The sequence below is a fragment of the Gastrolobium bilobum genome, unplaced genomic scaffold (genome assembly GCF_033153095.1).
Source record: "Gastrolobium bilobum isolate Gb01-03AN ecotype WA unplaced genomic scaffold, APGP_CSIRO_Gbil_v1 utg3161, whole genome shotgun sequence".
Classification (NCBI taxonomy): Eukaryota; Viridiplantae; Streptophyta; class Magnoliopsida; order Fabales; family Fabaceae; genus Gastrolobium; species Gastrolobium bilobum.
In genome coordinates, this window is record NW_026899561.1 from 372,191 (window position 1) to 385,449 (window position 13,259).

A 13,259-nucleotide genomic window follows, 5' to 3' on the forward strand; every position below is an offset into this window, starting at 1 on the left:
AACTTATCTATATTTATTGTAGAAACATTAAAACCTATATTTAATACTTTATATTTATTTTCACTTTTGTATAATTATAATTTTTCATATTTAATGTTTTTATATTAAATACGAAGAATCATAATCATACAAAGTGAAAATAAATATAACCGTTAAATCCATATAATGCATCTAACGGTAAAATAAACTGATAGTGATATTGATTTAATAGCCATATAGAAATTAAAAGCCAATAAGATATTGGGTGGTTTAGTTAGCTTCTGATGTCTCAATATTTAGTGAAGTATAAATCCCTAGATAAGAGTGTAAGTAGTCGTTCCACTGGTTTTTTCTTCTTCTTTTTTTAGTTTTTTCCCCTTGAAAAATGCAAAATTTAGTCAAACATATTTTATAAAATAAATTTTTTTACAATAAATAAAAAAATTAAAAGTTTAGGAAGAGTTTTTTTAAAAAAAATGCATGTCAGCTTTATTAGAATCCTTAAATTTATGTATAAAAAAAATCCTTATATTTATTTTTCAATTATGCCCCCATGTTTATAAATTTTACCCTCTGTCTTAATGAAAAATTATTGGATTTTATTCTTTCCTTCAAAATACTAAGAACGTCACCAAAAGAGCGTCCATCTTGGAGGAATATTTGCCGCTAGACGGTTACTGGTTCGTCTCCTAGGTAGTGTTTGGTAGAAGATTTATTTTGAGATTGATGGAAAAGTACAAGTGAATATTGGAAAATATCACGTTTGGTTCAGGTTTTTATAAAAAATACTAGGCAAATAGGATAGATGGAGAAATGACTTTTGTGTTAATTTTTGGATGAAATTTACTGTTACAGAATACCACTTGAAATGTGGTATTTTGAGATAACTGGGGAAGTGAAAAAATAGGTGCAAAGTTTCTCCCGAACATAGATTTTGTAAATTTAAATAAATTTTCCTGGTAATATTTTGGTTAACCAAACAACTTTTTTTACATTTTTCTATCAAACTCACTTTCTAACCATTTTCCTAGTAATTACATTTTCCTAGTATTTAAAAAATTTCTCCTCAACCAAACGCCGTATTCTAGGTTATAATTTGCATTATATATATATATATATATATATATATATAGGGTCAGGATCATTTTACACCAGTATAAGTTACACTCTTAATCTTGTCCGTTGATCCCACTTATATTCAAGGACTCAAATTTTTTAGTAATGTGAGCCATTGGATACAAGTAGATCAATGGTCAAGATTGAGTGTTACACCGGTGTAAGAATATCCTGCCCCATATATATATATATATATGGAAAAACATTTCTCAAGCTGCTTGAGATAAGTTTATCTCCGGCCACCCTAAAACTACATCGTTTTGATTATTTATTTTCTTATATTTATTGATTCACCTTTGAATGATTATGATTCATCTTTTCTCTCTCTTCATTTATCACCATTGATCCATCTTTATACAGTTATGATTTAGTAGTCGGAGATAAATTTACCTCCGACAGCTCTTGGGAAATATTTTTTCGTAAATATATATATATATATATATATATATATATATATATATATGAGTGGAGGGTTAAAAAATTCATCTGCGCCAAAAAGGCTTTTCCACCATCCACTTCCTTTAGTTGTCTCACTTTACGGTGATTGATGATGAAAAATAAAGAAAATTAGAATCTTGAATAAAGTTATAGAAAAACAAAACAAAGAAAGGCGGTCTATGTAAGTTGTAAATTGTCATAAGGCTACACTACAAATTGTATTAATGCTTGAGAAAGAGTATTGTTAGAGATGAGGATGAGACTAGGGAAAATAATGAATGTAATAGAATGTAAAGGGTAGTTAAGAATTAAGTTATCATGAAGCCTTTGGCAAGTATAAAGGGTAGATTGATGTGTGTTAATGTGATTTGATGCATTTATAGAAATTTATTAAGATAAATAATTGGAACTTTATTCACTTAATATTATCACATATATACGTTATTGTATATGCATTTTGAATTAAATTTAAAAGGAAAATTTTATTTTCATTCACTGTGATTTTGTAATTTATTTGACCCACTGTGATTTTAAACTTATCATTTAAACTCTCTGTGCTGAAATATTTTATCATTTAAATTCCTATGATTTTAAATTTCCACTGGTTACAAAATTTTTCACTTAAATCCATTGTGATTTAAAAAATAAAAATTTTTAAAAATAAATATTTAAAATAATTGTTTTCTCTTTTTTAATTTATATCCTCGTGTAATGCATTTAGGGTTTAAATTATTAACCCTAATATGTATTTTAGGTTATAATTTTCCATCACTTACATTCTTATTTTTTTTCCCATCATTTACCCTTTATGATTGTTTTCAACCAACCCCATCCTTAATACTTTTACAAACTTAATTAATCTACCTATTTCACCCTTCTAAGAAAAAAAATAGACTAATGACAAAAAAAGGTCAAATATGTTGAAAACTTACGAAAAAAATAAGACAAACAATAAATTGAAAAAAAAAATTAACTAAGTTTCTAACCATCTTAAAGATGAATTTAGATAAAAAATAACCATAAAGGATAATTCATTCAAAATAAAACGATTGAGAATTTTTTTGAAATTTTCTCTAAAATTAATAGTCATTTTAACATACGAGTAAAGTTATACTTACAACATTTTTTTTACAACCTCTTACGACCATATATTAACACCGTTGATTTTCGTCAATCAACGGTTATCATTTATTGTAAATTAATAATTAATTAATTAATGAATTTAATTTGCGAAAATTATAACCGTTGATTGGCGAAAATCAACGGAGTTAAGATATAGTTATAAGAGGTTTTAAAAAAAAAGTTATAAGTATAACCTTTTTTTTTTTAGGTTACAAGGAATTGAACACAATACCCTACACTACACACACTCCTAACACACACACTCCACACTACTAGGCTAACCCTAGTGGTATAGTTGTAAGTATAACTTACCTCTTACCATATAACATAAAAAGTACAAATTTAAATAGTAAATTAATTGTCCATTCTGATAGATTCGAAGCATGAACTGCCTTATACACATGACGATGTTTTCATCGATGCAGGCCTACGAATACGCCAACGTCATTACAGATGTTATTCTTTCGTACTTGTTGCATCATTGTCAAGGTTCGTCTTGCAAGTTACAAGTGCAATAGTTTTCTCTTAATTAAATTCATATAAATTTTTATCTTAGATTTCATACAAATTTAAGAGAAAAATAATGTTGTATAAATTGTCCCCTCAAACTCAACCTTCGAGGTAAACCTGATTACGTATTAATTCATTATTAATGTGAATTTTTTTTTTATATATTATTAGGGTGAATTTTACTTTCTTAGTTTCATCTCATAAAAATTTATGACTTAGCCATACTTAAGAAATCAATCCTTTCAGCTAAATTAGACATCATTTTTTTTTTTTTTTTGGATAATGTGATTAGACATCACTTTTGACGTTACGAATACAGCTATATTTCTCGATCCTCTTTAGTCTTAACTCTTAACAATGCATGCACGGACTTTTCGCTTTGAATAATAGGGTTGAAAAAAAGGGCAAAAATGAAAAAGTAGGGGAGATTGAGAAGGATGGGAGTGGAAATATTGGATTTGTGATTAAAATGTCACATTTTATCAAAAAATTTATTCAAATATCACGGGAATAGTATTTTTTATCATGTCACGTGTCATAATTCGCTATCACTTGTAGCGAATTTTGTGGCCAATAATTTCGTGACACGTAGCCATATTACAAATCAAATTCGCTATCAGTGAAAGCGAATTATGACATGTTAGTATTTTCTTGCGAAAATATGCCACGTGTCATAAAATCATTGGCGAATATAATATGCTATCATCGTAGCGAATTATGCTTACATAATAGTCTGATAAAAAATACTATTCGCATTGACATTTGAATAATTTTTTTTGTCAAAAGATGGTATTTTGAATTTTGATTACTGTTTCGAAAATATTTGACTGATTGGGACTGGCTAAGAATTATGCAAAATCAAATTAATGCTAGACGCCACTGTGTGAATACAAATCAAAACTCCCTCTGATCAAATAAACAATCAAGTGCAATGAATACAATATTCCATAATTGGTGTCTGCTGCCCGCCATTACAGACCTCAAAATAAATACAAAGAATTTCTTTTGTTGGAAAACGATTTGAAATCAACAGATAATGTGATTAAAAATAGGAAATTGAATTCTACACGACTGATTGAAATTGAGGTTCAAAGATAATGTGTTAGGAATGGAGAGCAAACATGACCCAGCATATACTTGTTTTTATTTAATTTTTAGACAAAACAACAAATTTTTAATGAAAACTTATCTTTATAGTACATTGATTATAAGTGAAAAGAGAGAGAGCCTCGACGATAAGTTTTTGCCTTTGTAACCCAAAGGTCCCGAATTTAAATTTAGTAAACAGTGAAATAATTCTCAAATATATATAGAAATTTATTTCATTTACTTAAAACAAAGAAATTATTTCATTTACATTATAACATTTAAGCAACTCTTCCCCAATCCCTTCATTTCTTCTAGCCTAAAATTTTTCCAAAAATAGCTGAGAGAAATATCTGTTTATAATTTTTTTTACAAATTACACTAAGTATGACTAGTTATATTTTCTTGATGGAAGTATAATTGATCATACTTAACGTAATTTATAAGAATTTATAAATAATTTTTTTTTTAAATATAATCTTCCTCGTTATTAATATGCAAAATAAAACACAAGCATTTGGTCATTAGTCAATAAAAAAACAAAAGAATCATCAATGTAGAAATAACCTACGTACAAAGTCATGAAACAAAAGCGTGAAAGCGAAAAGCTACAAAAATAGAGAAAATGAAAAAAGGCCATATAATATAATAGTTATTTTTTTTCTTTTAAAAAAGCCAATTTGTGAGAACCCTGCACCAATCACAGACGTTGATTCTCTGCCTTCTTCACTCAGCAACCCATCTGAACCGTCATTATCTTTTCACACCTTCCTCTCAGATTCGATCCAAACCCAACCCCACCCGTTAATCTTAATCAACGGTCATTAGTGAAAAATTATTGTAAGATTCCGACACGCAAAGAGAAACATTTTCGGAGATTTTTAGGTTTAAGAATTATGCTTTGCGATTAAAGAAAGAATTGCCGCTTAAAACAAAACCCAGCGCTTAAGGATTATGATCAACCTTTAACAGCGCGTGAAGCCTTTTTTTTTTTTTTAAATTTTTTTCTTCTTCGTATCATAAATATTCATTCAATTCAATGCATCCATCGTCGTCATCTATTGCATTTGTCCCTTCCCTAAGTGAACAGTGATTTCTCAACAACAACCCCTTTTTATTGTTCTTCTTCGTGCTGCTTTCTTTCTCTTTCCAGTTACGCTTTTTGAATTCATTTGGTGCTGAATCGAAGGTGGGGGAGTTCTTAACTTTTTCCCTTTTGTTTTTGTTTTTGTTTTTGCTCAGCTAATTTGGTTGTGCTGTTCAGTTACTTTTTTCAGTGTTTGGTTCTATGCATGCTATTGGATCACTTAGTGTTTTGTATTCAAAGTTGGAAACTTTTCATCTGGAACATATGTGGGTGTGTGATTTATTTTGGATTGGTGTAAGCGGTAGTCTCGAGGTCTGGTTTGGGTGGAGGGTAATAGTTGCTTGATCTCCGAAATAATGAATGAAGTAGATGTAGATGCTAGATTTTTTTTTTCTACTTTTGTGTTAATAGTTTTCTTTCTTTCTTTTACTGACGCATAAGATCCCCGGAGTAGGCGCATTTTAATTCATTCTCTCGAAAAGGAGAGCAAAGTGGACGTTTTCTTCGATGATATAATAATATTAGGTGGTGTTGAAAGTTGAAAGCAATTATCATATATACTTTTATTAACTCAAATTAATAACTCCTTGTTGACCAACATCTGGGAAGCTGACCTAGCAGGATTATATATTACTAATGTGGAGAATGCTTTCACTTGGGTTTTTATAAAGGGGGAAAAGAGGATGGGGTTGGGGGCTTCAGAGTATACTATAACCACTTGGTTGTTATCACTTCCGGGTAGCTTAACTTCCCTTCAATATGTTTTTGAACTCTGATTGGTAACCTCTACTGCCAGTCTTGCTGGAGCATGTGAATTGTGTTTGTGAATGTTAACAGAGATTCTCAACCAGTCAAATGTGATGTGGATGAACATTTTGTGTTTCATTTTTCAAGCATGAAATCACTGGAGAGCAAAAAAGTCTATAATATCATGTATCAAATAGAGGAGGACATGTGAGTGTTTATATGATAAAATTGACTTGTCAAAATTTTTACGAACAGTCCTGGTATTGAGTTTAATAATTTATACAAGAGGGACAAGTTGCAGTTTTTCTTTCTTTCTTATTTTTTTTTAAAAAGTTATCTTTCCTCAATATCTGAGGAGTTACATCCTCATATTTGCATCTGCACCTCCAATTTAGGTCCTTAATGATACACTTTGAAAAACAGTACCTGGTCTGGTAACTCCATTCCATGTTATGATTTCTTCCTGACTAGCTGTATGTCATTGTCTTAGTTACAATTGAAGCTCCGACCTCTTCATCTACAACTTATTTGTGCAGGTGTAATTTTTATGGTTTGGAATTATTTCAACTTTGTCCGAAGAAGGTTTCAGATTCCTTGTCAAGATTAATGTTTAAAGATGGCTTTATATGAGCATTTAGACGTTTTTCAGTGGGGTCTTAATTTTCTTGACGGTGACCCTGCTTATAGTCCTGGATACTATGGAAACACAATGCAAAATGATACTGATGACATCTACAATGGACACTACTTCCATAGCCATTATGATAACGAATGTAACCATGTAGAGAATGATGAGATCATTGCCCGCACTCTTCAAGAAGAGTTTTCACAGCTAGAAATTGCTGAATCTTCAAGGTATTTACAGGCAGGTGAAGAACAGTTCCATGTTTCTGAGACTGAACCTGCATATGATTGGCATAACTCTTCAATGGTGAACTATTGTTCAGGAGGTATCATTGAAGTCAAAAACTGCTTCTTCTTTTGTTGTTGTATTTTTTATTTATCTTTTTACAGGGTGTTTGTTTATAAAATCAATTACAAATGCAGGCCATGATTATGCCCAAGGAGTTGATGACACAGAACCTTCTAGTTCATGTTCTAGTCCATGTGAAACAGAGGAATATTCATTAGAGCTAACTGACAATTATCCACTTGATGATGAAGTAGGGAGGAGATTGAGTCAAATGATACCAATTCCTGTATGTTTAGCCTCATCTGCTTCCCTAGATTCCTTTTTGGATCAGCTATTGAAGCAATAAATAATATACTTATGACCTTTTAATGCTCATTTAGATACTAAACAGCTAATTCACCACGTTATATTTTTGTCAACTTATAGTGATAGTTTTCTTTCTGGACTACATTTTTATCTTATCAAATTACTTGGTATTTGCTGTATTTCATAATTTTTTTTTTTTTTTTATAATTTTAAATGCCGAAACTTTTAGTCCTATAGTTCATTAGTTTTCATGCACAGCGACGAATGAAGCAATTTCTGGTTTAAATATTCTAAACAATGGTCAGCTTTTTGGGCAGTGGAACAAAATAGATACTGAAATTCTTTAGTTTTATAACACTGGTTTCTCCAAGAACCCAGTTTTAAAAGTGCTATCTGTTGTCATTTTTATTTTTTAATGATGAATTTTATCCCTTTTGTTTTCACCCTACATCCTTTCACATGGGGTATGATTGTTAGAAAGTTCATTTCTTTTGATCAGTCGTATGATTTGTGTATTGGACCGTGGTGCTTAAATTGCCTTCCCCTTGTTTTATAGCATGTTCCAAAAATTAATGGAGAAATTCCTTCAATTGATGAAGCAACTTCGGATCATCAAAGACTTCTGGATAGGTATTAGTCATAAACATTTTCCTTTCTTGGAGAAAATATAATTGCTGCTACGATGTGTAACATTTTCCCCCTGTAACTGAATATTTGCTATTTCCAATTTTTTTTTTTCATTCGCTATTTTTGTTTCTTTGTATCATTTAAGCTTAAGCTACTTTCACAGATGGGCTTCGTCTTGGGTTGCTTTGTCCTTTCTATATTTTTAAATGAATTAGGCTGGTTGAATTGAAAGAATTATTTATTGTCTACGTTTTCTTTTCAGACATATAAACAACATGCCAAACTAAGCTATGCGAATTTTTAAACAGATTGCAGTTATATGACTTTGTAGAGCACAGGGTACAAGGTGATGGTAATTGTCAGGTTTGTTGCTTCTTATGTTCACTCATTCCCAAATTTCTGAAAATTGACAGGACAGAGCCATAGTAGTTAATTACGCCGCAATAGCGCCGCGAGCCGCGCCGTATTGGCATTGCGGTGCCTCGCCACAAGAAACTGTGCCGCACCGGAAAGCAATAGCAGCCATTGCAATTGCATTTGCGGCCATATTGCTAACATAAGGCAAAATGTCAATTTTATCCTAAATTTAAATGTGTAACAAAAAAAAATTAAGGGTTTTTTAGTCTATCTGTGTCTCTCTCTGCCACATCTGCTATCTCTGCCTTTAAAAAATATTTTTTTTGTCATTATTTCTGTCATATATCTATTTCGCTATCTCCACAACTGCAACCCGCTATAACGCAATAGCATTTTTCGGGGTTGGCAGCGACATGCCGTAATCCGCATTTGATAACTTTGGACAAAGCAGATTTATTAGTTTTTAATTGTAACTGTTGAGGAATATCAATTATTATTATGTTATTAGGAAAGTCATCTGAATATAAATTTTCAAGTTGGAATTATTTTTCCGTGTTCTGAACTTATTTTTCAAGGTTTCCGGGTCTTAGGAGTCCGCCATTCTTTCCTAGTTTTCCTCCTCCATCTCAATTTTTGATTTCTACCCTTGTCAATTGTAATTCACAAGCACACAGCCTCAGATTTTTAGCAGACAAAGACACATGCCCTTTACATTGGGTGACCTTTAATTGCTTACTTAACCGAACCTAGAAGACTTTCCTAATCACATAATAATAATTTATATTTTTCAGCAATAACTTTATATTTAGAGTAAGTTTCATATAATAATTCTTTAATGTTCATTGTTCCCCAGTTCCGTGCACTGTCTGATCAATTATATCATGCACCTGATCACCACAAGTTTGTGAGACGACAAGTTGTCAATCAGGTTTGTTGTCTAGTAGATTATCTTTTTTATGCTTGCCTGACTTAGAATATGTGCCCTGTTTTTCTGTAATTACTGTTGGATTTTGATTTGTTGAATGGTGTTTTTAACCAGCTAAAATCTAATCCAGAGATTTATGATGGATATGTTCCCATGGAATATGGTGACTATTTGGAGAAGATGTCTATGTAATAATCTCTCTCTATGTGTGTGTGTGTGTGTATAATTTCATTTTGGCTAACCAACAGTCCATTTACTTTCATCCTAAATGAAACTAGGAGTGGAGAATGGGGTGATCATGTCACTCTTCAAGCAGCTGCAGATTCGGTATGACTTTTGCATTTCAATTACTCTTCCAAATAACTTTATTTTGTAGCACCTGTTCTGTTATGCTTTAATATACTGCAACAAAATGTTTTGTTAAACATCTAGAGAAATAACTAATCGATAGTGTGATCGTTTAATTTCCCAAGCAGTTGCTTGAAATTTTGAGTTTGGTTGTTGTTGGCTTTGTGCTTAACCATAATTTTGTTACAGTTATCATTTATAATTTTTCAGAAGAGTGGATGATTGAATATGGCTGTAGACAACCAAACTGTTGTATATTCTCATAAAAGGAAACATTTGTTGACCCTTCATAGTACAAGGGTGTTAATAGACAGTCTTTCATGCAGGTTTGTAATGTTTAAAAAATAAAAACATGAAATTAAGTGTGGGTATATCAAATTACTGAGGCATAGTTGCCTGGTAAAGTTTGTTAAACCTCTCTGTCCTTTTTAGTTCTCACTGAATTCACAGTTACAACTACTGTACCCTTTCTGTTTCCCGAGATGATGTCATTACTATGTTAAGAATAGAGTTTGAAATTGGTTATTAAATGATATTATACTTATATTAATACTTTTTAACTTTTTTTCTTTTTCCTCCAGTATGGTGTGAGAATATTTGTGATGACTTCTTTCAAGGACACCTGTTGCATAGAGATTCTTCCTCATTTTAAGAAGCCAAAAGGAGGTTGGTTTTCTTTGTGATGAGTCTGAGGAGTGGATTCATCTTTTCACTAGGCCATGGCCCGTTTTTCACTTGAGCTGAGGCCAAGTGGAGTCTGGATTTTTTTTTTCCTTGCTAGGACTTCCACCTTTCTTCTATTCTAAATTTTCATATTTCCTTTTTGGGTCTATTCTCTTTAATATTTTTTCTTTTCCTTCATGAACTCAATTTATGTCATGTTGTTTCTTGAAATCTTTTTGAACCTTTACCATAATTTGACCCTTTTTTTTCTCAAAATTATTGTCCCTTGCTTTCCAAGATGCAATAATTCTGTAGCTCTGGTATCTGTTTCTATTGTGGTGGGAATCCGGAACATAATTGTGGAAATTGTTTGAATAAATTTTCCATACGTGTGATCATTATTTTTGTTTCATATAAATAATACTTGTATGAATGTTTGGTCCATTGATAGCTTTGCCTTTTAGTTTGTATTAAGTGTTTTAGAATGTTTGTTCTTTGTTCTATCTTATAATCAACTTGGCTAATATGTCCGTTTATTTTAGTGATTTTCCTGAGTTTTTGGGCAGAGGTGCATTACAACTCCATCTACCCTCAAGGAGGTACTTTTACATATTTTGCATTTCAGAAACATGCTCGTTAATGAGATTTTCTGTGTTGATAGTTTGTAGTTTGCTTCTTCAGCCAATTGAAAATCTTTCCATTTCTATTCCCCGTTTTTAGATATTGGAGGTTTATTTATTTATTTATTTATTTATTTTTCAAATATTGGGTATTGGTTTGACTCATATATATTACCCTACTGATTCAGATATACCTTCGAGTGAATCGAGAAGGAAGAAAAGGTGGTGGAACTTTGGAAGTAAACATTAGAGTCTTGGCTGGCCTAGAGAGCAAACCCATTCTGAAACTCTGCAATTTTCCTTCTTCAGGAATTAAATTATATCCCCATATCTTGGCTGGTTTTTTTTTATATAATTAATTTGATTTTCTTCTTTTATCAATTAAATTATAAAATATGGGTATGCTGATACAGTTGCATCCCAGTGGCATTTTGGATGCTCTGTGGAAGAAACCAAATTTTATACATAAAGGATTAAATACGAAAGGTGATTAGATGAATGGTTGATTTATACTAGTTTGTTTCCGTCTTGATTAGTTTGGTTTGGACACGTTGTTAGGTTTTGGAATTCATAACAAAGTGTTAAAACTTAAATGTGTTCTTGATATATTACTAAAAGAGTTTAACTTTTATAATAGTTATTAAAACAAGTATGTGTTCGGTTTTATTGGAATTTTAATACCGTTATTATTTTAAAACAATTATGTATTCGGTGGTATTGTGCACCTTTTTTTGAAAAAATAAAATAAAATTAAGAGATTAGGAAACTGACATTTTTTATTTTCTACTAATTTTTTCTTTTCTACTAATTTTTTCTTTTCATGGAAAGAAAGAGTGTTAGTGCATAAAAATCTGATGTAGAAATATTATTATTCAATTACCAATGCTTCTAGCCAGTCTTTTAAAATCTTGGCGGGTCAACCTGGCCGGGTTACTGATGCTCTCTTTCTAAGGATTGGGGTTACTAGTTAGACTATGTATCCACGTTGACTCCCAAATCCTTCGTTGAATCCGTGACTCTCAGGTTAGAGGAGGTTATTGTATTTTTTTTTTTAGAAATTACACACAGAAAGATGTCATTTGGTTATGAAGTATTGACACTTTAAAAACGCTGGCGAAATTACACACGGAAAGATGTCGTTTGGCTATGAAGCACTGACATTTTAAAAACTCTGATATGTCGTGTCAGACACTTCCTAACACTCTCTGACAATTCCTGACACTCTAACATGTGTTGCAGAGGTTCAAAAAAGGGATCAAATGTTGTATTGCGTTGCTTTTTTAGTTCAAACTATTAGATTCATTGGATTACGATTATCATTTTATTGAGTTTAATATCAATATTTGGAATGTCTTATGTATCTTTGCAAAATTGATGGGTATTATAAGTTTAGCTTCATTTTTTTTATTAAACTGTTGAATATTAAATATAATATATACTACATAAATTAAAAATATTATTTAATATCAAAACGTGTCCTAACGTGACGAAATCTAACATTTTTTAGAATTAACGTGTCGAAGTGTCGTGTCGTGTCATGTCCCGTGTCGGTGTTGGTACAACATAGTCGTTTGGTGTGTAAAACAAAAAACAAAACAAAACAAAAATTCGTCGTTGCCTAGATCTAGAACTATATATGAAATCTAAATTGCTCTTCTTCTTCTCTTTCGATATTCTCTCCCATACCCAGACACAACTCCTTGATCCAGTGATTTCCTCTGCCACGGCGGTGGTTCCTCCTATCCTCTTCGATCTTCTCTCTACCCCTCCTCTGTCATGCTGATTCTTCTCTCCCCACCAGTGATTTGTCTTGTCTTGCCGCTGCCTCTCCTTCATCGTTCTCTTTTGGGTAAGAGATCTCCTTTAACATGTTGTTGTAGGTGCGTGAGAAGGACAAGGAGGGTATGAGTTTGATAATGTAACTTTTCATTAATTTCATTGGAATATATATTTTATACTTTGATAGTTTGATACTTTGATTAGCTTGTTGATATAATTAGTTGAATTATGTTAAGTATATTTTGAATCTTTGATGATTAATGGTTTGATGTTTTTGAATTTTTATATAGGATATATATTTATATATTTTTAATGTATAAAATCGGATCAGCGAAGTGACTTCGTGACCCCAATTGAGCCCTTGACCATTGATCTCGACCGAGTCAACACTGGCGCCGAGTTTTTAAATACTACTTCTAGCATGTCCATGCGGAAAGGTGGGTATCCTTGAATTGGATTTTCTGTTTGGTAAATTATAAATTCAGGATTAATTCAGTTACAAATTATTATGAATTCAATTCTGTTACTATACATTTTTTACGGGTATATGTTAAGCACAGAAAAGGAGAAGTCCGACACTGCCACAATCCAATGATTACGAAGTATTAATATTTTGAACACTTTTTAAAATAGGTA

At 31.5% G+C, this 13,259-nt stretch overlaps 1 protein-coding gene across 3 annotated transcripts; it reads left to right on the forward strand.

The window, feature by feature from the left end:
- The first annotated feature begins 5,162 nt into the window (after positions 1-5,162).
- On the forward strand, positions 5,163-11,327 carry LOC133291523 (OVARIAN TUMOR DOMAIN-containing deubiquitinating enzyme 12-like). Of its 3 annotated transcripts, none has more exons than XM_061489796.1 (11): positions 5,163-5,440; positions 6,622-7,035; positions 7,133-7,284; positions 7,861-7,934; positions 8,240-8,294; positions 9,142-9,216; positions 9,328-9,401; positions 9,492-9,540; positions 10,143-10,227; positions 10,767-10,823; positions 11,033-11,327. In XM_061489796.1, exons 2-11 carry the CDS (start codon positions 6,702-6,704, stop codon positions 11,092-11,094), a joined length of 1,017 nt encoding a protein of 338 aa, XP_061345780.1. In that variant the 5' UTR covers positions 5,163-5,440; positions 6,622-6,701; the 3' UTR covers positions 11,095-11,327. The 3 variants fall into 3 exon arrangements, 2 of the variants coding, with proteins under 2 accessions (XP_061345780.1, XP_061345781.1); XM_061489797.1 differs by lacking the exon at positions 5,163-5,440 and adding an exon at positions 6,174-6,292; XR_009748806.1 differs by lacking the exon at positions 10,143-10,227 and having other exon boundaries at positions 11,033-11,084.
- The last annotated feature ends 1,932 nt before the right edge of the window (positions 11,328-13,259 follow it).

Coding starts and splice junctions, on each gene's coding strand:
- LOC133291523 (XM_061489796.1), top strand. CDS start 6,702: ATGGCTTTATATGAGCATTTAGACGTTTTTCAGTGGGGTCTTAATTTT. Junction 9,402..9,491: donor TATTTGGAGAAGATGTCTAT/GTAATAATCTCT, acceptor AAATGAAACTAG/GAGTGGAGAATGGGGTGATC. Junction 9,541..10,142: donor TTCAAGCAGCTGCAGATTCG/GTATGACTTTTG, acceptor TTTTTCCTCCAG/TATGGTGTGAGAATATTTGT.